The 24,314-nt window shown below is 42.7% G+C and overlaps 1 protein-coding gene across 3 annotated transcripts in view; it reads left to right on the top strand.

Moving 5' to 3' along the window:
* The window catches only part of brsk2b (BR serine/threonine kinase 2b), a 189,996-nt gene that overhangs the window by 125,764 nt on the left and 39,918 nt on the right, over window positions 1-24,314 (top strand). For all 3 annotated transcript variants that reach the window (XM_072671701.1, XM_072671700.1, XM_072671699.1), the window contains exons 4-8: window positions 389-529; window positions 7,746-7,862; window positions 15,159-15,192; window positions 15,334-15,402; window positions 19,784-19,930. In XM_072671701.1, the coding sequence (XP_072527802.1) occupies window positions 389-529; window positions 7,746-7,862; window positions 15,159-15,192; window positions 15,334-15,402; window positions 19,784-19,930 (508 nt within the window). The remainder of the gene's footprint in view (window positions 1-388; window positions 530-7,745; window positions 7,863-15,158; window positions 15,193-15,333; window positions 15,403-19,783; window positions 19,931-24,314) is intronic.

Below are 24,314 nucleotides of genomic sequence, written 5' to 3'. Positions count from 1 at the left end.
ATCTTGTGACATCACATCCTGCCTTCGACTTGTTCAACCGAACCACGCTAAAGTTTGTTTAGAAACGGGCCGAGACCCACCTAATCAGGCCTCCTTGGCCTTGGTGCGCACAGAGTTGGAAAGCCAGCGTTCACACTTACTCTAACCAACTGCACTGACAGAGCAATCGCACCAGGGTTTGTTTCAATGGAAACTGTGTTCTAATCAACTGCATCATGAGGTGTCCTAATTAGGGTACAATTAAATGCCAAGAAATTCTGAGCCATTTCTGTTGGTCCTGTATAATATGTTATTTCTTGTTTATTGGACTTGACCTTAAGCTGCATCAGGTACTTCTAGTGCTTGTGATTATTTGATGACCGTGGTCTCTCTGCTTTGTTCTGGACAGATATTTGGTTCTAGAGCACGTGTCGGGAGGAGAGCTGTTTGATTATCTGGTAAAGAAGGGCAGATTAACACCCAAAGAGGCTCGAAAGTTCTTCAGACAGATCATCTCCGCACTGGACTTCTGCCACAGCCATTCTATATGGTAAGTTCTGTTCTCACCCTTCAGCAAGTCAGAACTCTCCAAAACTGCTCTGCTCATCCAAGTTGTAAGATTAAGCGTTAGTGTTATACACTATATGGACAAAAGTATTGGGACCCCTACACATTACACCTATAGGAGGAGACTAGGGGCTTGATTTTTAACACCTGTCACAATGGGACTAACATCTAAATTCAGTGATAAGAGGTGTGTCCCAATACTTTTGTCCATATAGTGTAGTTTTCTAAAATGTAAATCCGGTATTGCACCAGTATGGACATATGGAACAGCTATTTCGGGAGTGGCTAAAGGGTTAAAAGCTAGTGCTAGGCCGTCCAGAAAAGGAAAAGGTGCCATGCTAGGCTTGGCTAGGCTGGGCTAGGCTGGGCTTCATGGCTTCTATGGGCTGTCAGAGTGATGTAAACCAGCCCGAAAAAGCAGGACTTATCAAGAGGTAAAATAACAGGGTGGTAAACGCATCTAAACATACAGTAGTAAGTCGCATACTTACTATTTACACATCAAAAATCACTTCCAATACTAATTAAATGACTTTCTGTGGCACCTTTAAGATTAATTTTATTTAATAAAGGCACTGTAACTGGCCTCGCTCTTTCTGGGTGGGTAAGATAGCCCTTCCTCTCCCCCCTCCATGACTCCAGAATGATGCTAGCCAGCACTGGCAGCCGTTAGCTGACTTAACACAACAGGCAGTTGGTGTTTCATTTCCTTCAGTCCCAGTCACGATCCTGAGAAAGTTGCCATTAAAGTTTCTCTGCATGCTGCCTATTTTTTTTGCCTATTTTTTTAATGCATCAAATGGTAGATTCTGACACGTTTATTACCGTGCTTATGGTAACATCAGTTATGTATGACGAGGGCCTCCTGAAGTGAGGCATTACTCAGTCATTATGAGGCATTGTTGCAAATACCAAGTATCACCCCGGCGAGGCATCATTATGTTGCCCTTCTCTGGCAGGTCGGAGACGGATAGTCCCCCTTTCGGGATGACACATGAAAGTGGAGTTTCTATCACGGAGTGTGTCCTCGAGCGGCGCTCGTCTCGGCTCTGAGATATTGCGAGCAGAACACGTTGAAATTCTCTCCATCTGCTCGGTCTCTCCGCAGAGCTCCGAGCCCACAGGGCTTCAATTAGCTGCACAACAGGAGGAAATAATCAGGGAGAAATCGAGCCTTTCCACCACAGAGCTACAAATGTTTTATCGCGTTATCTATTAAGACGTTATTGCGCTGCTTTCGCTGTCAAAGAGACGGGGTGTAGCGATGTTAGTTAACGAAAAAAAAAAAAAAAAGAAGAACACGAGAAAGTTAGTTAGACTACATGTTCGCTTGGTCGGCATCCTTGTGTTCCGCTACATGCTAAATGCTAAAAATGCTAATAAAATGCTAATTCCAATCAATAAAAAAAATAAAGTCAGGGACTTGGAGTTATCTTCTGCGCCGTTAACGTTCGAGTCTAAACGACCTTCCTCCACACTTCATTCATTCTTGTGACCCTGCCCCTCTCCATGTGTTAATATGCTAATGCATTGAAAGCATAGCCATTAGCACAATATTTGCATCTGTTTACCATTTGCCCCGGCCTAATGAAGACCGCTCTGTGCTTGTAGCCCTCTCTGTACCGAGCTGATGGATGGGATGAAGGCCTCCTTGGATAGGTGATGGAAATGACTGCATAAATAGCATTGCAGGGATGCCTCTTTTCTCTAGGCCTTCTGCTCCTCCGCCACAGTCTTTACCCTCTCCACAGCCGGAGAGCTCCCTGCTAATGTGCTGTGTTGTTAGCTGTCCACCATCATCGCACCCAGCGGCTAAATTATAGTGTTTTTTTATTTTATTTATTTTTCCACCCCAAATTGAGCGCAGGCTGAGGGAGCTGAGGGAGACTCGGTTTGGCTGTCAGACTGATACGAAGCAGGCCTGTCAGATTCACTTCGCTTTTTATCTTTGACTGCTGTCAGGTATCACCTGACACAAGGAGTGAGCGAGGGAAGGAGTGAGAGAGCAAGAGAGAGAGTATAACGTGTAGTCCTAACCGGGTTGACTCTGCCTAGAGAAATGCTGTGACTCTTTGTCAATCACAAGTTGGGAACTGACACAGCAGGAAAGGGATTCATGAACTTTTTGGAATATACAAACTTGGGGAAGCCATGACCGTGCAAAAGGACAGCATCGGTGTTACGCGTACCGTAGACGTCTGCTGCATACGTTAGGGGTGTAACAGTGCATGCATTCATCCCGAACCGTCACAGTACGGACGTTGCAGCTTGCCACATGCCGCCAGCTCCAGTGTGTTGTTATTTTCACCCGTCGTAGTCAGACACCTATCAGTTTTGAGTAAGTGAAGCATGGTACGTTGCTAACTTGCAAACGACACATGGCAGAGGGTTTCCGGGTGCAGCTCGCGCCTGTGTGTTGGCACTTTGCACAAAATTAAAGCTACTGTAAAAAATATTCGAGTGGGGGCTCTGAATGGCTGTAATGTGCTGGGGGTCAGAAGTTCAAATACTGAGCCATGCCGCTTTGCCATCAGCAGCCGGAGCCAGAGAAAGCACAATAGGCTGGGCTCATCGCTGTTGACGTTGGCCTCTTAGCTGGTGTGGCTGAGCTGGGGAACCGGCGCTTTCCTCAGAGCGTGTCTGCTGCCCAGTGCTGCTGCCTCGCTAGTAGCTCAAAAAGAGGCCGTGGCTGGCTTGACATGTATCGCGGGGGGGGGTGGGGGGGTGGTGTTAATTGGCTCCATAACATGTACAGTAGGTGTTCGAGTTTGTACTCCTGTGGCATTGGGACTAAATAAAACACCGGCGTTCAGTGATTAAGAGGTCTGTCCCAATACTTTTGTCCGTATTGTGGATATTTAACAGAAAGTTACACAGGAGCCTCAACAACTAAGTCTAATTTCAGATGTGTCAGTATTTAGGGCACCCACCCTTTACCGCTATTACAGCTTTTACTCATTCTTGGAGACTCACGATTTCTGCAGAGAGCAGCAGCAAAATCTTCCCACTTCCAAACTTCGGTCTGAAAGTCTTAGCATTTTCTGCTTCTCATCACCTGTCCATGATATAGCCACATAGGTCCTGGATGTCACAAGATAAGCCTCACATTGCCAGTGAAACATGCAATTCCTACATAAGCTCTGGAGGAAGTCCTTACACAAGATAGGTCATCCAAAGTCACTTATTTGAGCCTAACCGTCCCGAAGCTTCCCATTTTATTGTCGTTTGAAGAGGATTTCAAGGAATGGTTGTTATCCGTTAGAAGCCGGCCTGTTTGATTGCAGGTTTGAGATTGCTCCTTTTTGCAGCCAAAGCTTATGACAGAGGCCCCAGGGCGTAATAGCTGCCTTTGCTGACAGAGAGCTTGTCCTCTCCTCAAGGAGAGCCTGGTTGTGTTTATTGGTTCTGAGTGTTACTGCTGGTCAGGGGGGATAATGACCATCCATCTTCCTCAGCTCCTTCCTCAAAGGGTGGTGATGGAGAACCAGGGAGAAAGGAAAGTTAATGTGAGGGGAAGGGCAGGTCAAGTGGACGCCCTAGAAACCCACAAAGCACTGAGGTGGGATTGAAGCCAAACGGGAAAGGGAACATTCCAGTATGGTGTGGGAATAATACTGGAAAAGGCGGCCAGTCCGTTTAAATGGACTTTTCCAGGAGGGTGTGGACTGTGATTCTTTATCCAGAGCAACTTACTAATATGTAAACATTGGGCTTTAAATTTAAGCAAAGTGCACTGAGAACCTACAAGGATCCATGACCTAAATGACATGAGCCCTAGTCTGCTATACTGTATAGTACAGGGCAGATGTTCTAGACAGCTGGGGAAATTGTCTACAACTGTTTATCTTGGAAATGAACATGTGCTTTCCAGTAAAAATTGGAATAAATACAAATAAACATAAACAGAAGGGAAGGAAACTTCATTTTTATGGGACATTTTACAAACAGACACAATTTAAATGGCCTTACAAAACAACAAAAGGGAAATAATCATAATAATTTAAGACATAAGGAAGACCTTTAGGGTCTTTACGGTATTAATCAAGCCTTAACATCCAATTAAACAGTGATTCAAGTCTTTTCCAGCACTTTAAGTAAGTTAATTTGAGAAAATAGCTCCAAATAGCTCAGTGAGTTTGAATTTGAGCCATGCCGCTTTGCCATCAGCAGCCGGAGTCTGATGCTTCTGGTGGGTAGATGGCGCTCTCTCCCCTCATCACTCTTAAAGTAATGTTGGCCATATACAGATGTCTGTAGACTTGTGGGGTGGAGCTGGAGACCTGGCACTTTCCTGCCTGGCGATGGAGAATCAACACTCCTTATAGCTTCAAGGTAAATGGGTAAATGACATCACAAAAAAGTGAATTCATACATGGGTCCTAGTGAATGCTGTTTTCTGAAACTTTAACAGTGTTTATTCACTGCATCAAAGTGAGAGAAGTTCTAAGCTCTATGATGTGGGCCTTTTTTAACTTACCTCTAAGCAAACACAGACGACTCCTAAGTAGCCGTCAACGCTCCTGATCCGCATTGCATGCTCATCAGCATGGTGGTAACTCCAGTATTTAATATTTCTCAGAGATGAAAGCGTGTGGGAGGTGTAAACCATGCTCTTGCTGCCAGTTTCACAACAGGTCATACAGAGAAAAAGCCTTTGTGTAGGCCTCCATGGCAGAGCATAACAGCCGAATGAAAAGCACTGATGGAATTGCCAGCTTCCAGCTGAGATGAGTCCATGGCAGACTCATAGAGAAAGAGCAGAGCGTTGTCTGATCGTGGTTCTATCACTTGATCAGGTAATTTGAAGCCTGGGCAGGTGTTTTCATGCCCATCAGGGGGATTTGTGGTGTGGCAGAGAGAGAGAGACTTTTGACCACTACAAAGTGTCTAGGAGTCAATAACATCCTGAGGTCATGATTGAAGTGCAGAGAGAAAGAATGAGGACTGATGCCTTATGGATTTGGCTCCGCCTGGATTGGTTTAAGCTGGTTTATGTTTCAGCTAGTTAGGAGTGGTTGTTTGGTCATTGTGTTTCAGAAGAGGTGACTTTCTAGGAGAAGGTCACAGGTGCTGGTTTTAAATGGCTTCAGGTGGGTCATAAAGGTCACAAAAACTTCTGTTAGCACCTCTAAGGGATTCTAGTAGTATGTTAGTGCTAAGCTAACATGCGCACATCAACGTCTTTTGACCGTGGTGCATTAACAATGGACATTTGAAGCCTGTAAGAGATATGTAAACATATGTTTATCTTGTATGTAGCATTTTAGCAGTAACTTTTTAACCCCCTGTTACTTTATCACACTCTAGGGATTACTAATCAGCAACTACATGCAAAGCAATGCAACCAGGCTGGGCTGTCCCTCAGTTATAACTTTGGGGCGAAAAAAAAGAAAAGCTAAGAATCATCAGTGGTTCAGACTTTAAGAGGTTAGATAAACAGTCCTGGAACATCCACCGCTGTTTTTGTGTGCCTAACAATTGACATTGGGGCAGTGGTGGCTCAGCGGTTAGAGCGCCGAGATATCGATAACAGGGTTGTGGGTTCGATTCCCGGGCTCGGCAAGCTGCCACTGTTGGGCCCTTGAGCAAGGCCCTTTACCCTCTCTGCTCCCCGGGCGCTGGAGTTGGCTGCCCACCGCTCTGGGTGTGTGTGTGTACTCACTGCCCCTAACACGTGTGTGTGTGAGTGTGTGTTCACTACCAGATGGGTTAAATGCGGAGGACACATTTCGCTGTACAGTCCACACTGTACAGTGACAAATACGTGCACCTTTACCTTTACATCAGTGATATTTCTGTGACTTTCAGATGGCAAAAATGTAATTGACTCATTTCCCATCTCACTTGATCATTCAGTCTGGCTCCTGAAGGCCTAACCAATGGGAGAGCTCATTTGACTGTATCTTCCTAGATGCCACATTTTCTGTTGGGCTGTTCATTAATTTAACCCTTTTCTTTGCAACCACAATTCAGTGAAATAAGAGCAGGGCCTAAGGGTTCAGAAGGGCCTGAGGGTTGCCCTCTGAAGGAGAATAAAGCCAAAAAATGGGATTTTATTAATATTGTATTAATGATTTTGTTACATTTCAGCTCTTTGATCTTTTTCATTGATAGAATAAACTAGAAAAACCACAGGAAAAAATGTATATGTGATATTTGGCCGTTGGTGAAACCTCGTTGATTTGCAGGTTGCATGATACAGGACATGATGATTCCAAAAAATAAGTGCCCCTTTTTGACTTCTGTGGTCTAAACAGCCTTTTGTTCCTCAATCACTGACCTGCAGAAGATGAAAAGACTTCAAAGACTTCGCCATTTGACATGAGTTATGAGGTTCTGATCTTCAGATCAGAAAATAGAATGATCAGATCAGAGGCAATGAGTGGAGATGTCTTTGAAATAGCCTTCCATTAGCTCAGTGCCTTGATTTTTGGTTTTACGTCTCCTACAAAGTCTGTAGGAGCAAGCTAGGTACAATCAGCAGGAACATGAAGTCTACGACCGCACCAGCACGTCATAGTCGATGTTTCTCAATATTTTTATTAATGTCTTTGTGAGAATACATTGCATAAATAGGGTTCAAGCTTTTTATCTGTATAGCCTGCCCTTTCCATTGCCAATACATGACTCACATTCGGAGTTACGAGGCTGTGAAGGCGAGTCGAGATATTCGTCTCTGCCTCTCACTGCACCTAACTTGCGGATTTGTGTGTCTTTCATCTGCCCCTCATCTGTTCTTGCTGGATTAGTGCGTCCGTCTATGGTTTTGTGTGAAACTGATCAGTAGACACTAAGAAACTCTACCACGTTTATACATTTGCTGTTGGCCAGTGTGGACATGCAGAAAACCAACTACTCTGGGGTGGAAGACATTAGGACAAAAGTATTGGGACACTTACACATCACACCAACATTAGCTTTTAGGACCCATTCTATACTAAATCCATAGTTAATCCATATGCATTAATATGGAGCTGGTCCTCCTTTGCAGCTCTAACAGCAGCAGCAGGTCTGGAGCTCTGCAGTTATTGAGTCATTTGGAGACTTTTCAGCACTCTGCCCTGACCCCGCTCTGTAACTTTACGTGGCCTGATGAAAATTGGATTTCTATTCAATTTGATATATTTATAACTAACACTATGAGTCACTGAAGATCTCCATGTTCCTCATGTAAGACTGTTGTCTTTTTTGTTATGCAGCCACAGAGACCTGAAGCCAGAGAACCTGCTGCTTGATGAGAAGAACAACATCAGGATAGCGGACTTCGGAATGGCTTCTCTGCAGGTTGGAGACAGTCTCTTGGAAACTAGCTGTGGGTGAGTCATGCTCCGATAGTGGCCTCCATGCAGCTCTGTCTCCATGGCAAAACAACCTATACATTTGTTACCTGATGTCAGTACAACCCATGGGATTATGCCGCCACCATAGCGATTTAACAGATGTTTATCTCTGCTGCGGCCTTGTAAACCTTCTAGGCCAATTTCTACCACAGCTGCACAGGCTTTCAGACCACAGTAAACTGAGTGATGAGTCAAGGGACACAAAATAGGTCTAGTCTTCACTGCAGCGTCCAGTTGATATATAATTTGACTGGTAACATTGGAATTTTCAGCATCTTTAGAGATGAAGGTCTCTATTTTTGCTGTTTTTCACTTTTTGACATACTTTGAATCTGGCAGTTGTTTCTTTTCTTCATATTATGTCAAAGTATTATAATGAATGGACAAATACATGGTCATGTCGAAATATTATGACCACCTACCTAATAGTAGGAATAACCACCCTTGGCTCGGATGACACTAGCAACACTAGACGACCTTGTGGCATGGGCTGTATTAGGTGATGGAAGGTGTTCATTATAGATGTTAACTGGTCCACAGTTGTGCGTCAATTGCTTTGTACCACATGCGGGAGTCGTCGTTCCCCTACGGCATCAATGGCCCATGGAGCACCACTGTTATGCCACTGGGAGGCATTCTTCGGCATCCTGTTTATCATGCCCTTTTGGACATTATGGGTGGTAGCATCACGGAAACCATTAACTTTGTGGGATTTACGAGAGCCATGGTAGTGAAGATGTACAGAGAATGGACTTCTCGCGCCTCTCTACGACAGTGGTGCCCCATGGGCCATTGATGCCAGAGGGGAATGACGACTCTGTTGAGTGGTACAGAGCAATTGGTGCTCCAGTGTGGGGCAGCTATCCTCTGTAATGAACACCTTCCATCACTTAATAAAGTCCATGCCACAACGTCTCGCTAGTGTCGTCCGAGGCAAGGGTGGTTGTTCTCACTCCCCTTGCCTTTACCTTGTAAAGTTGCCATTTGGAGATTTATTTTTTTTTGTTTAATTAAAATTTTATCATCCAATTAATGCTGCATCTATACCTTCCAGAGTGCTCATATATATATATATGTATATATATATATATATACATTTGTAATAACCCAATTTTATAAAATATCATATTTGTCTTACCTTCAGTATTATAATGACCGGCCCCCATGATTAGGAACATGCTCTCTCTAACTGCAAACTGGCTATACACCTTTATACCACTTGTATTTGGTTTGAGGCATTCAGATCACTGTTTTTTATGCCTGATAAGTCCATTGGTGTGAATAGCCCCTGAACAAGACATAAGGCCCTGTGTCCAGAGATGCTATAGATAGCTTGTGCAAGGTCCTGGCCTGCACATACTCCTAGTCAGTAGACCACTTAGCAGATTACCAGCTGCAAAGCTGTTCTTATCTGCATGCATCAGGGAAAGTAGCCATTCCCAGGGCTCAATGTGACAGCAGAGATAAGTGAAGGACTGGATCATGGCTAATAGACAGACAACAAATACCCATAAGGGTTGATCTCAAGGGGCCAGTGGGACCTGGACTGTTCAGCATTACTCTCTGTACTGCCACTGTTGTTATCTGAACTGACCACCCTGCAGGTCCATATCACAGATATTCGGTATGTAATTAATCAATAGAATCAAGATCTTGTTGAAATTAGCATTAATTAGCAAAAGTATTGCTGTATGTAACTCCATGATCATTAAATTAAATGAAATTACTCATATAACTAATAAAACTCTTCTTCCATGGCTGACACATGCTCCTGTGTCAGTCTTTGTTTCCATGGTTGTTGGGAACAGCGGTATATTATTCAATAATATGCAAAAGTTTCAAAGATATGAACGTTAATAATACGTTATATGTCTTTGTAAGTTATTCTAAAAGCACATTATGTTTTTTAATGAATTCATTACATTTTATTATTTTTTTGGAGCAGAGAAGTTTGAAAGTCTAGGTTTGGGATAGGGTTGCAGTGGAGATTTTCACGGTATGATAACTATCTCAAATATTGTGGGTTTTACGGCATCACAGTGTACTGTGTTCTTCTTATTATTATTTTATTTATTTATTTATTATAAACTGACCCTTAAATTAATGAAAACAGGGTTTTATTTTGTTTGAATAAAAGCTTTACTATAGGTAAAGCTGCACATTAGCTAGAGCTCTTATGAACTATGATTATTTTCATTATGGATTCATCTGCTGATTAATTTTTTTATTATTTTTCCATTAATCGATTGTTTTTTTGTTTTTTTAAACTCTAAAAATTGGTTAAAACTGGTGGGATTCTTTGTTTGGTTGCATTTTTGTCCAATATTACATTTCCGGTTTGCTAACCATTAATTTTCATACCACAGTGTACCTAACAACGGTGTACAGTTGCAGCTCAAGTTGTGGACACGGCTACAAAGTAGCACAATGTTGATGTTTCAGACATAAAATATACCGGAAATCACAATGATTTCGGCATGCAGTGTTTTTTGTGTGGTGCAATATATAATATCTTGAATACCTAAGATATGAATATATATATATTTTTGAAGTATTTCTAGCATGAATTCATAACCCGGGGACATAAAAGTTCCCCTAATTGAAAAATCACCAGTATGTGAAGGAGAGGGGACACTGTTATCATACCTTCAATAGAATCAGGTCTCCGAGACCAAAGCACAGCCTTGTTTCATATCTGCCCTCTGTCTGAGCTCTGCCTCATATTAACGGTTGCTGGTGGAAGCATGAGTGCCGCGATGCATTTCGATGGCACTGGCACGCTGTGATTATTGATTGTCCCCTCATGGCTGGCTGGCCCATCTCTAAGCGCAGATATGACAGTTTTTAATTAAACACATTCATCTTTAGCCTCCTTGCGCGCTGTCTGCTTGACACAAATGTATTCTGTTTACCACGGCTAATGGACTCGGATTGAATATAAAAAAAACTGCAGGCCTTTCACGCATGTACACAGCACGGAGGAACTAGCACATGTCATGTAGTGCAGCATACATGCCTCTCATTTGTATTCTCAGACCCTCTCAGACCTTCTCAGACCTTCGGTGAATCAACCCAATTTTGAAATTAGCATTTTTTGGACACTATTTGTCCAAATGTTTGTGGACACCCCTTGTAATAAATGCAGTCGGTTACTGTAAGTCCTGCTAATAGAATAGGCCTTTCTGAAGCAGATAAACATATATGAACCTATTGGCACCATGCTGCCTAATGCCAGGCGTGGGCTAGAGGGGTATAAAGCCCCCCAACATTGAGCTGTTGAGCAGTGGAAGAACTATATTCTCTGGAATGATGGTGGAATGATCATTCAGCATCCTGACCTCACTTCAATGCTCTTGCCGCTGAATGCAATCAAATCATCACAGCAGTGCTCCTCCAAAATGTAATAGGAAGCCCTAGTAGAGACAGTAGAAACAGTTACTCCCACAAAGCAGGATAAACTCTTTTTTTAAATACCAACAAAGAATGAATGAGCAGGTGTCCAAATACTTTTGTCCATACAATCAATGTAGCGTAGACTAATAGTGCAGATGTAGTGAGAAAAAAAATAAATAACAGATGATGCAGAAAAAAAAATCCTTATGGACAAGCCTGTTTACCAGCAGGCCAGTGCGGAGTTAGCATGCTAGCATGTTACCGCTAGCATCACATTGGTCCCTTAAGTGCTTTTTGGGGAGCTGGTGATTTAGCGAGCTAATAAACTCGGTAACAACATCAAAGAAAGCTTTCTTGGCAGTCTCTCATCTCTCAGAGGCGCGAGTGCAGTTCCGCAGACAACACATTTGCACGCTAGCCACTTTTAGCTCAAGGCTGACCGTCGTCTCGGAGTGGGGGTCCGCTAATGTGACAAAGGCGGGCGAAGATAAAAGCGAAAAGTTGATTTCGCTTTACTCTTCTTTACTCTTCTTAAGCTGTTCCCCCTCAAGCCAGACCAGCAGCGGCACTGGCAGAGGAACCTCAGGAGCTACTGCCCTTAGCCGGCTGGCAGGCCCTGGTCTAAGTGACTCATTTCTTTCCATCAGGCTCATTTCAGAGCAGCTTAAGCACCCCCTGTGGCTTCCCTGATTTACCACGTTAATCCTCCCTCATGTCCACACTCGCACACACTCACTCGTACACACACACACTTGCAACATCATCACCACTAGAACGGAGGAAAATCGCAAGTGTGTGTAATTCCTGTTTCCTGCAGCTCATCACAGAATGTGGTTGATGTTTGGGGTTTCTCACTTGGAGGTGCGGAATCTCTTCACAGTGGCTCGATGTGCTTCAGCGCAAAGTAGTTTATTTTTGGAATGAAGCTAACCTGGCTTACTAGCTGTGTGTGATGTGTAAACAGAACAGCTTACGTACGAGTAATGCATTATTCATAAAGTGTGTCAGAGCAGGATGCAGCAGGTAGTAAAATCTGAATACTGCACCCACGCGATTATGACGTTAAAGGGACGATATTTACATTTACGTTTACATTTAAGGCATTAAGCAGACGCTCTTATCCAGAGCGACTTACAAAAGTGCTTCACTATTTACCCAAGAAAAAACTCAGCTAGTTAGAATAGACTAATAATTCAAAGATACCTCTAAGCTTTAGACATTACTAAACACAGGTCAATAAGGTGACCATAGTACTCTGCTATTCGTCCAAGTATTCTCAGAAGAGGAGGGTCTTTAGTCTGGGTTTGAAGACAGCGAGCGTTGGACTCTGCTGTTCGGACACCCAGGGGAAGCCCGTTCCACCACTTTTCTGTGCAGGACAGAAAAAAGCCTGGACGCTTGTCTTCCGCGGATTTTGAGGGATGGCGGGTCGAGCCGAGCCGTACTTGAAGCTGGAAGGGCTCTAGGTGTGGATATCATGGGAAATGGAATTTTCCTCATATTATAAGCTCAAAGAGTTGGGCTGTAGTGCGAAACGCAGTTAACCATTCACTTCCAGTCCGTACAGTCCATTTTAAACCAGAGGCCGAGTGAGATTTCTTGGACACTGTTTGTCCAAATGTTTGTGGACACCCCTACTAATGAATACAATCCGCTACTGTATCACCCAAGTTTCACCCATTGTTGACACATATGTGCAAATCCACACACACAGCTTGTCTAGTCCCTGTAGACAAGTACTGCTAATAGAATAGGACTTTCTGGAGCAGATTAACATGAACCTATTGGCACCATGTGGCCTAATGCCAGGTGTGGGCTAGAGGGGTATAAAGCCCCCCAGCATTGAGCTGTGGAGCAGTGGAAGAAGAACTACATATATACATATATATACAGTCCATATATGGAAACTAAGCTACAACCGGCTGCAGAGCGACTTACAAAAGTACTTTGCTATTTACTCGTGAATAATCTCAGATAGTTTGAATAGGCTAAAAAAAGATACCTCTAAGTTTAGACTCTACTAAACACAAGTCAGTAAGGTGAGCACTCTACTATTCGCCCAAGTACTCTCTGAAGAGGAGGGTCTTCAGTCTGCGTCTAGCGACTCTGCTGTTCGGACACCCAGGGGAAGTTCGTTCCACCACTTTGGTGCAGGACAGAAAAAAGCCTGGACGCTTGTCTTCCGTGGATTCTGAGGGATAGCGGGTCGAGCCGAGCCGTACTTGAAGCTTGAAGGGCTCTTGGTGCGGATCAGCTTTTGACCATTGCCATCAAGTACGGAGGGGCTGGTCCATTGTTCTTTGCTTTGTAGACCAGGGTCAGGGTTTTGAATCTGTTGCGGGAAGCAGCTACAGGAAGCCAGTGAAGAGAGAACGCAGCAGTGGAGTGACATGGCTGGATACGAGGATATTGCCCTTTAAATAACAGCAAAAGGCCATGCATTTGCTAATGTCGGTAAATGCAAGCATTTTCAAGCCCATCAGTGCAATATGTCTGTCTGTCTTGTTGCTCACTGGTGTTATTTAGGTGCATTTACAAAGGTCCCACCTACACACATGGTGGCAGGCAAGAGATTGCACATATGTTTCCAGGCCATGTTTTTAATAACGTTTAGTCAACATTGATTATTTTTTAATTCAGCTGTTTTTGATGGCACCGTAGTAGCAGCCCCTGTTTGTATTACAGAATGATTGGCAGTGATATTTCTCCACAGTGGCAGAATACATTACCTAGCCAACACAGTGCTCTCTGTCACTATTTGACTATTTGATGTTATTCAGTGGGTAATAATGGTTGTATGATAGTGCATAATGTTTTTTTTTTTTTTTTTTTTCTCAAATAAGATGCCATTGCCTCAATTTCCGAGGTGGTTTTGTGAGAAATGTTGATTTAATTAGGATGCGTTTTGACATGCCACTTGTTTGCTTACTGCAAATTGGCTGCATTTGCATATATTTCCATAATGCTATATGGCATGTGCAATCAGGGGACACCTATTTACAGTGGAAAGGCTTCTCTATCGCTCCTGCGAGGCTAACCCGAGGCTTCATTTGACAGTGCTGTCAAGCAACTGAACCGTCCACACCATTACTCATAAAAACATTAAACAATGCAGACAGTTATTAGACTGCAGTTTTGCAGACCTCTAGCAGAAAGTCATTAAAATCTAATGGTACATTATTGGATCATTCAGCAGCGCGAGTGGAGGAGCAGTGAGGTATAGGGCTCTTCACTGCTGCACAGAATTGACTCAGGTGTTTACAACGTTTGCACATACACTATATGTCCAAAAGTTTGTGGACACCCCCTTCTAATGAATGCATTCATTCCAGGATTCTCTGGAGCAGGTAAACGTGAACCTGCTGGCACCGTGCTCCCTAATGTAAGGCATAAAGCCCCCCAGAATTGAGCTGTGGAGCAGTGGAGCTGTGTTCTCTGGAATGATGGATGATGATGCTTCATCCAACACTTTTGGGATGAGTTGGGAATGATGGTCATGACCTCACTTTAATGCTCTTGTCGCTGAATGCAATCAAATCCTCATGTAAATGCTTCTCCAAACTCTAGTACGAAGCCTTCTCCACTGGACATTAGAGATGCATGCACTTACACAGAAACTCACAGCGCACACAACAATAAGGACAGCACAAAGCTCTTTATTGAAAACATGGTGGCTCTCAGAAAGCTGGAATCTTGGATTCTGCCTGCAGATCAATTTTACTCACCAATAAGGACTCAGCCAACCTTCTCTGCAGACAGATTCAATTGAGTTAAAGGAGACAGCGTCTCTAACATCTCCGGATGCACTGCTGGGCAGGAATGATGTAAGAAAGGGTTAAAGTGAATCAGTCTCTCACACGTCTCTCTCCTTTATTTCAGTTCTCCGCACTACGCCTGCCCAGAGGTGATTAGGGTAAGTGTACTCTCAGAGCCATCTCTTCTAATGGTGCTCTTAGACCAGCCTGCCCTCTAACCATCTTGCTCTCTCTCTTGCTTATTCTCATTCTCCCTCTTTCTACTCTCTCTCTCGCTCTCTGTCTGTCCACTCCAACAGGGGGAGAAGTATGATGGCAGGAAAGCAGATGTTTGGAGCTGTGGGGTCATTCTCTTTGCACTTTTAGTGGTGAGTGGGCCTGAAATGTCCTTCTATGTTACACATCGCCAGTCTGTCATTTCGGCATTGATGCAGCCTGCTGGGCATTTTCTCTCAATAACAAGCTGGGATCGCAGAAAGTGGTGGGTATGATGTTACTGGTTATTCAAAAATGTCCCCGCCAACTGGCGCATGGTGACGTCATAAAAAAATGTAACTTGGGCTCAGAGTAGCTCAGTAGTCTAATGCGCTACCACTATGACCAGGGGTCGTGAGTTCAAATCCCAAACCAATGCCTCTTGGCCATCAGTGACTGGAGTCTGAGAGATCCCAATTGGCCGTGCTCTCTCCGGACGGGTAGATGGCGCTATAACCCTCATCCCTTGTTGGCCGGCAGCAGCGTCTGCTAGCTGGTGCTGGGGAGCATGTCATTACCCTCCTAGTGTTAGGGTGGGTTAATTGTTGGTACCAAATTAGGGGGAAAAGGGAATAATATGACCGTCAAATAAAAAGGTATACTATTTATATATTTAAAGTATACTGTATTACACTTTAATAATAGCAGAGGGGAATAAAGCCCCCCTGCGTTGAGCTGTGGAGCAGTGCAACTGTGACCTCTGGAACCAATAAGCTCCATCCTGTACCTCGCAGCAGTGCTCCTCCTGAAATCTAGTAGAAAGTCGCCTTAGTAGAGTAGAGACAGTTACTCCAACAGAAGCAGGATAAGCTCTTTTTAATGATTTTTAATTGATTCTGGAAAAGGAACAATGAATGAGCAGGTGTCCCAATACTTTCTCGATATGGTTTATTTAATCACATTATTAATCACATAGTGAGTTACACTTATATCTGTATTTATAAATCCAGGTTTTTACATTTGTTTCATAGAACATTTTAACTGACAACAAACGACGTCCTGCAAACGAGATCTTTTAATTAAAACAATAATGAACTTTTTTAAAATACCTCAGAACAGATATGTTCAGTTTATTGAAAGTTTGAAATCTAGCAGCATGCTCAATGTGACTTCTAAGGACTAATTAGGGTGGGAATAATAATTAGGAAGAAGAAGATACCAAGACATCAGTCGGCAATGAAATCAGAACAAGAACATCCCCTCTGATGAGTTAATTAATGTTCCATATAAATGAGCATCCCCATGTCCTCCTGTTCCAGTGGGTGTTTTTTAGGCTGAGAAACCCCTCAGAGGCAGGACTCTGACCTCAGACTGGATTTGATCCGTCAGTTGGAGAGAAATCTGCACTGTAAAGATGTTCTGCTCTTATAAGATTGAGCAATCTTTCCAAAGCCCTGATGCGGTATCTCTTGATCCGCTGAATCATCTTCATAATAGCAGTGAAGATGAGTGGAGGGGTCTTTGTTCTCCCTACTAAGCACTTTATGCGAATACCTTCTTACAGTCGAATCTCTCCTTCTGAAGATTTAAGGTTCATGGAGGGAATTATACTGTAAATCTACCTTAATACATGAACTGTGATTCTGCTCACTGCTCACTCTCTCAGGCATCCTACTGCTCTGTGGCAGAACATCTGAGTAAATCTGAATGTCGAGGGTGACGTTACGGATCTATTGTGATGTGATGGATCTCATTTTTGCAGGCTGCTTCAGATTTACTGACACGTGATGTTTCTTATACATTAAATAATGCTCCATAATGTCCATAAGGTTCATATGGACAGATTGCAGTACTCAACAGAAAGCAAAGAGGGCGGTATCGCCTTTGTTTGAAGAATGGCCACTGTGTGTCCAAATTTTTGTGGACACCTCTTTCTAATGAATGCATTCAGCTCCTTTAAAGTGCACCCATTGCTGACTCAGATACACACACAGCTTGTCTAGTTCCTTTAGAGAAGTACTGCTAATAGAAGAGGACTCCCTTGAGAAGATCAATATGAACCTATTGGCTCAATGCTTAATGCCAGACGTGGACTAGAGGGGTATAAAGCCCCCCAGCATTGAGTTGTGGAGCAGTTGTAGCATAAACATTGACCCTCTGGTTTACTTCTGTATTAGCCAGCTAAAGGTGCCTATAAAGCCACCATGGCCTGAGGGGCACAAGTTCAAATCCAGAGCCATGGAGCTTTGCCATCAGTAGCCGGAGTCTGAGGGAGCACAATTCCCCATGCTCTCTCCAGGTGGGTAGATGGCGCTCTCTCCCCTCATCACTCGTAAGCAGTGTTGGTTGGCTGGGGCAGTGGAGCTGGCAACCCAGAGATTTCGCCTTCCTGGCAGTGCTGCATAGGCAGCAGTTCATAAGGAGGTGGTGGATGGCTTCACACGAATCGGAGGACCTACGAACAGGTGGGTTAATTGGCAGTACCGAATTGGGTTCCTCCCCCCCTACAAGATGCATTATTAGAAGGGGTTTGTCTTGGTCTTCAAACTGTTTCTATTTAACCCGGCACTGGTGGACGAGAGTAGTCATATTTACAACATTTTGGTTGGGGTTCCCCTTCAATCCAATAGAGAAATAAGCTGCTTTAGCTGTATTTCCATTTGAGCCATAAAGAGCACAAGCAAATTGATGCAGTATTCATATTACAGTAGTTAATTGAGGAATGTGTAATTGAATTTTTACCTCTGCATTTCACCCTGAAAACGGCTCCCTGCTCCCCTCATCTCAGGCGGTTTAGGCCTAGCCCTCCGTGACCACCGCCTGGCTCATAGCCACACTGCACCCGAAGCAGCTGCTTCACCTTGATTACAAACCTGATTGATTCCTCCCTCCGCTGCTGTATTTGTATTTTCCATTATTCCTCTATGCACTTCACAAAACAATCAGTCCTCCTCTGGAACAAAAGCAGCTTCTCTCGGAGACCTCTGCGAGCTCTGTGCTATGGCTTTGCATGCGAGCCGGAATTGCTTTCCTGCTGTGTTTTATTCCTTTAGTTGCATGTTGTCTTTTTTTACTGTCAGTGGCTGCCAGCTGTAGTGTGATTACATCATCTGTTATAGGGGCAGTCACATCTGTGCGTCGTCCGAATCGTTTATCAAAAGTCTCCGCTGGGTCAGAGGTCCCGATGAGCCGCACTGGCATAGAAAATATACAGCAAACTTCGGCAGAAACACTCATTCTAACTGAGCTGCAGTTTGTGCTTCAGCCCTTTTCTTCATGTACAGTTCCAGCTAACAGTTTAGACAAACTTCATTAAAGCTTTTGGAGTACGAACTATTTACGAACTAATTATTCAGTACCTACTAAATATTCAGCATCTGCAAATTATTTAGTACCTACTTATTTAGTAAGAATTATTCAGTACCTACTTATTATTCAGTATCTACTAATTATTTAACAATAATTAATTAGTACCTACTTATTATTTAATAAGTACTAATTATTCAGTGCCCACTAAATATTCAGCATCTACTAATTATTTAGCACCTACTTATCATTTAATAAGTACTAATTATTCAGTGCCCACTAAATATTCAGCATCTACTAATTATTTAGTACCTACTTATTCAATAAGAATTATTCAGTTCCTACTTATTATTTAATAAATAGTACTTATTCAGTATCGACTAATAATTGAATAAGAATTCTTCAGTACCTACTTATTGTTCAATAAGTACTAACTATTTATTACCTTCTAAATAATCAGTATCTACCAATTATTCTATAAGAATCACTCAGTCCCCGTTTATTATTCAGTAAGTACTAATTATTCAGTACCTACTGATTTTCAGTACCTACTAATTATCTTCTATTTCAGTAAGAATGATGAAGTTCCTACTAATTATTCAGTATCTATCGATTATTTAGTATCTACTTATTATTCAGCAACTACTAATTATGACACTAATCTGTAACTTGTCATTTGAAGGATGTGCCACAAATCCTAACTCTTAAGTCCAGCATCCCTCTTAAATATACAGTATGTCCAAAAATGTGCAGACACCTGCTGTTCTAGCATTTCTTCTGAAATCAATAGATCTAATAGTTCTAATAGGGAGTTTGCTGCAGTAATAGCCTCTACTCTTTTAGGAGGGGTTTGGCTTTGTGAGGATCTGATGGCATTCAGCCACAACAGCATTAATAAGATCAGGTAGTGATGTATGATAATCAGTTCTGGATCACACACACGCCACTTCAACTCATCCCAAAAGTACTGGACAGAGCTGCATCACTCCAGAGAATGCGGGTCCATTGTTCCACAGCCCAAAACTGGGTGTATGTGTGTGTGTGTGTGTGTGTGTGTGTGTGTGTGTGTGTGTGGAAAGTGGGGGTTAATACTCTATATCCAAAGCTTGACATTGGGCATGGTAACCTTTTGGGTGCACCTTAAAACCTTGCCAACCTCACTAATTTCAGGGGTTGTCTGGATACCTAGTATTAGTATGTAGTATTAGTGTGTTGATGGCATCCGGGCCTTTCTGTTCTGTGTGTCAGGGTGCTCTACCATTCGACGACGACAACCTGAGGAACCTGCTGGAGAAGGTGAAGTTGGGAGTTTTCCACATGCCTCACTTCATCCCTCCAGACTGCCAGAACTTGCTGAGGGGCATGATCGAAGTGGACGCAGCCAAAAGACTAACGGTCAGTAGACCTACAACCTCACATTCTACGCAGCCTTATTCTGTCCAGCAAAATTGAAAGTGTAGTGCCTCAAAGTGCAGCATGATTCTGACTGAAAGGATGCAGTGTTGTGAGTTTGTCTGGATGGTTGTGTGTGCTGGCCACTGATCTGAACTATTCTGGGCTGGATTTCCCCAAAGCATCTTAGCACAATGGTTCTTAAATGGTTGAGAGAGCATCACACTGAACACTCCCTCTACCAGTTAGGTTGGTCTTGATGGGCCCTGAACTAATCACCATGGCATGTGTTCTGAGGCCTCCACCTCGTTCGCTTGGTCCACATGTCATGGCATGGTTGACTGCATCCCTGCATAGAACAGGTGTCTGGTGGTGTTGAATAAGAAAGATTGAGTTGATATTAAGAAGCTAAAGCATATTACAAGTATTCAGCAATCTCAAAACACAAAAAATCTGCAGATAGAATTTGCTATTTATAGTCCTTTTATTATATATATTATATAACAGAAAGTCATCTAAAGTCATCCCCAAGAATAAAAATGCTACTTATCTGGGCAATAAGTGTTTATCTACTCAGTAAAACACTGATATTAGAGTAAACACTAATAATAACACTCCTACAGAACATTGTGGTGCTCATCATTAGAACATCTCCAGAAGTTCTCCTCATGGAGTCTAGTATTATTTAGAGTTCTCCTCAGATCAACACCTGGTTTGGTGGTAAATCAGGGCTTAATGATGCTGCTGCTGCTGCTGCTGCTGATGGAGTTGAACACATCCTCCATGCTGTGCTCGCTGGACTGGGGGGGGTGGTTGGGGGGGAGTTGGCGTCCAGGAGAAACCTGGAGGAGCCAAGCTCTGTTCTTCAGACTAGCTCACAGACAAGATCTTACTACTTTCTTCAGAATGAGAAGCTCTTGTTTTTCCTTTTTTACTGGATTTATGTTCACCTGCATCTGTTCTGATGAGATATGGAGCTTCTTCTGTAAAAAAACTCTATTACTGCTGAGAGACATGAGTTTAAATAATGTGCTTAGGTACCTAAAACCTCTATACAGTACTGTGCCTACTGAAGCACTGGGGGCTGAGCTGCACGTAAATCAGTATGAGTTTGATTTCTGTTAATTAGCTGTTTATCACATGTGCAGCCTACTGTGCTGTGCTGCTGTGATAAATGTGAAAAAAGAGGGGGAATTACAGTATATTGGGCTACCACCAATTGGTCTAATTGTCTAATTGATGTTTAGCCTTATCATTAGGAGTTCACGAGTTAAATTCCCCATGATAGTGATCATATACTGGAGGCTGTTATTATAGGCCAACCAATGAGTCAGGCCTCTACTTGATGCACGCTTTTTGTGCTAATGTGACTTTAAAGGGTGGGAAACAGTTCTTTTCTTTGCCATTAGCATCTGGTGTGGGTTGCAGTGAATGGAAGATAAACTCAGTTGTGAAGACATCAGTAGAAATGTGATGGGGCACTGTGCTACTGTGCAGCGATACCTGAGGAAGTTCTGCCTTCATGGATGAGTCATCAAAAAACCTTTCCTGCATCCTCACCTTATAAATAGTCTTAAATAGTAATTGCTAAAATAGTAAAGGCTATTAAAAACAGTAGTAATTAAAGCTGGGCTGAGTAAATGCAGTGTAGGTTCCCCCGCCCTAAAGGAAAATCCCTGTGTTCAGTACTGAACGCATTACAGTAGGTGTGTTTCTCTTCTAACATCTTTGTTTTCTTATACTGGTTTCATGAAAGACCCCCAGGTGGTGACAGCACAGAGCAAGCTACCCACCCAGAAGGCTCAGCAGGAAATCTCGACACACACACACACACACTCAGTGTGATTCTTCAGACATGTGCAGTGTGTTAAGCTGATTTCTAGAAAATGAGTCTGGGTTCGGGGGCTTGTCTGTATGGGGGCTGTCACTTCAGGTCAACGCGCAGCAGAACTAATCCAACTCAGCTTGTCTGTGGAGGCCTCACACATCATCCTCTCTCTCTTCCATCTCCTTCTTTCCTTACTTCTCTCTCTCCCTCTCGCTCTCTCTCTCTCACCCCCCACCCATCTTTCTCTCCTCCTCTTTCTTGCATGGTAGAGTGGCCAAGGGTTTAAGAGCTTATCTCAACACTGGCTCTTTGAAATGTCCCTGTCCTTCTGCTTTCTAGTGAAAATTCAAACAGGGCCGTCTTCACAGACTACTGTACATCTCACTGATTGGAAACAACCACTCCTTGTCTGTGAAGGAGCCATGAAGGAAGATAAATGCTGACTGGGGTTTCTTGTTTGTCTGTCACTGAGTCTGAAACCCTCTTTTCGTTCTCCTAAAAGGCCTCGAAATGTTTGTCGTGGGCAGAAAATAATTGACATTATTTTTGCTTTTAATTCTATGTTGACTAATAAATCTAAAATTTATACACTCAATTTCTTTTACACTCAAAATACCTTGTTATTATTTTTATTTTTATTTATTTATTTATTTTTATTAAGTAGTGGTCTACAAGTATGCACTTCAGATATGGTGCTTGCAATCTTAATTATTTTTATTAAAGCATACTGTAAAGCATACAGTCTCCCTGAAATCATCTCTCGGCAGACAACTGTAATATTTACATATAATTTTAGATAAAACTGATCAATTATAGTCTTTTATGAATAATGTATAAAAAATTATAAATACTTACAATACTATAACTTGGTAATTAACAAACATTTTATGAGGTCCTACACTGAAAAGTTTCATACAATCATGCAAACTAAACTGACAGTCCATAGGCTAATACATGAATAACTGTATTATAGGCTCTATTATAGGCTAAGACCCTTAATTCACCCAGCACATACGCAAGAAACATGTACTTTTAGATATGACTGATAGATTATAGACAAATGAATAAATAAAGTGCACTATTCTACTGTGCAGCGACACCTGCATCGCCTGTGTCCTCACCAACACTATGAATCTATTGCAGATTGCTGTACAAAAACAGTTTAGGATGTGCAAATATTCTGTTTTATTGTTCATAATAGCTTTTATACTGCATTATAGAAATCCTTAGAAATCCTTTTTACATAAAGTCCTACACTGATAATTCCATTTTATATAAAAGCATTGTCAAAACAAATAATAAACACATTTAAAAATCACAGAATTAAGTTTCTGGACATTATAAAAGCATTATTACAGAACTTACTAATACAAAAAAACATTATTTAAGCATATAGCCCTACCTTTAGTTACCTGGCATATACTTATGAAACATGTAATTTCAGATATAACTGATACATTATAGGCTAATAAATGAATAGCTCTTATGGAAAGAGATGTGAGGGTGCACTATCCTACTGTGCGGTGACTCCTGCACAAATGAGAAAAAAATTACTTCATCACAGCATTATATTTGTATTACACAACAGATTATTATGTTTAATTACTGTTTATTAGCTTTTCTACAGCATTATCCAACTCCTATAGCTTCTTATAATACTGCTACTGTACTCTGCTATAGTTTTTATTCCACGGAAAGCCTTTTGACCATTGTATGTTAGAATTAATCTGCAGAGCATTGTTTTTTTTTAACCCAAAAGCATCCACTCAGCTGAACATTCAATATTCACGTCAGAGAGTGTTCAGTCTCTCCAGCTGGCTGCACGTCTCTTACTTTCTGGCAGATCCAGAAGCTGAGCTCAGTTAGAGGGGACGGAGTCGCGGCCAACTCCATCAGAGAAGCAGTGCTGGGAGAATGGCCTCAATCCCCCCGCACAGCACTGGCACACGCCGCACAATGTGTTTGAAATGATAGGAAAGCATTTCCATAATTTGGCCTGATGAGCCATTGTGCCACTGATACCTTGCTGCGGTTGTTCCTGCGGCTCGCCGCAGTCTTCCACCCTTGTTTTTCCGCGGCTTCGTAAGGTGTCCCCGCGGCTCGGTTCGAGACGCAGGCCAAGTTTTATCACTGGGCTCTGATGGATTCGCTTTGAGGATTATATTTATAGCTCGGGATCGTTAAGTCGCAGCCTAATATCATTAAGGCCTTTCCTCTCTGACACATAACGAAGAGATGACCCCCGTGAGCTTCCGTCATTTCAGTCACTCGCATGCCGCAGTCCTCTGCTCTAATTAGCGGCCTGCTAAAGCGCGCTCGGTGTCTCTGTAGCGTCTCTGTAGCGTCTCCAGTTACACCACGATGATCAGAGGCTGGGACACTGAGGGTGGAAATTAGACTTTGCCAGCAGGAGACACACAGACACACACACACACACATACACGAGCTGGCATCATGAAATGGCTCCATTCTTTTCCCCTCACTTTCTTCTGGCCTTTTTTTAATTGGCAGTTGATTGCGTAATTGCATAATAATTAAATGATATTGATGAAAGCTGAT

This window comes from Salminus brasiliensis, chromosome 25 (genome assembly GCF_030463535.1).
Source record: "Salminus brasiliensis chromosome 25, fSalBra1.hap2, whole genome shotgun sequence".
Taxonomy (NCBI): Eukaryota; Metazoa; Chordata; class Actinopteri; order Characiformes; family Bryconidae; genus Salminus; species Salminus brasiliensis.
The sequence above is the reverse complement of the archived record's forward strand: the minus strand, read 5'-3'. Positions and strand labels throughout refer to the sequence as shown.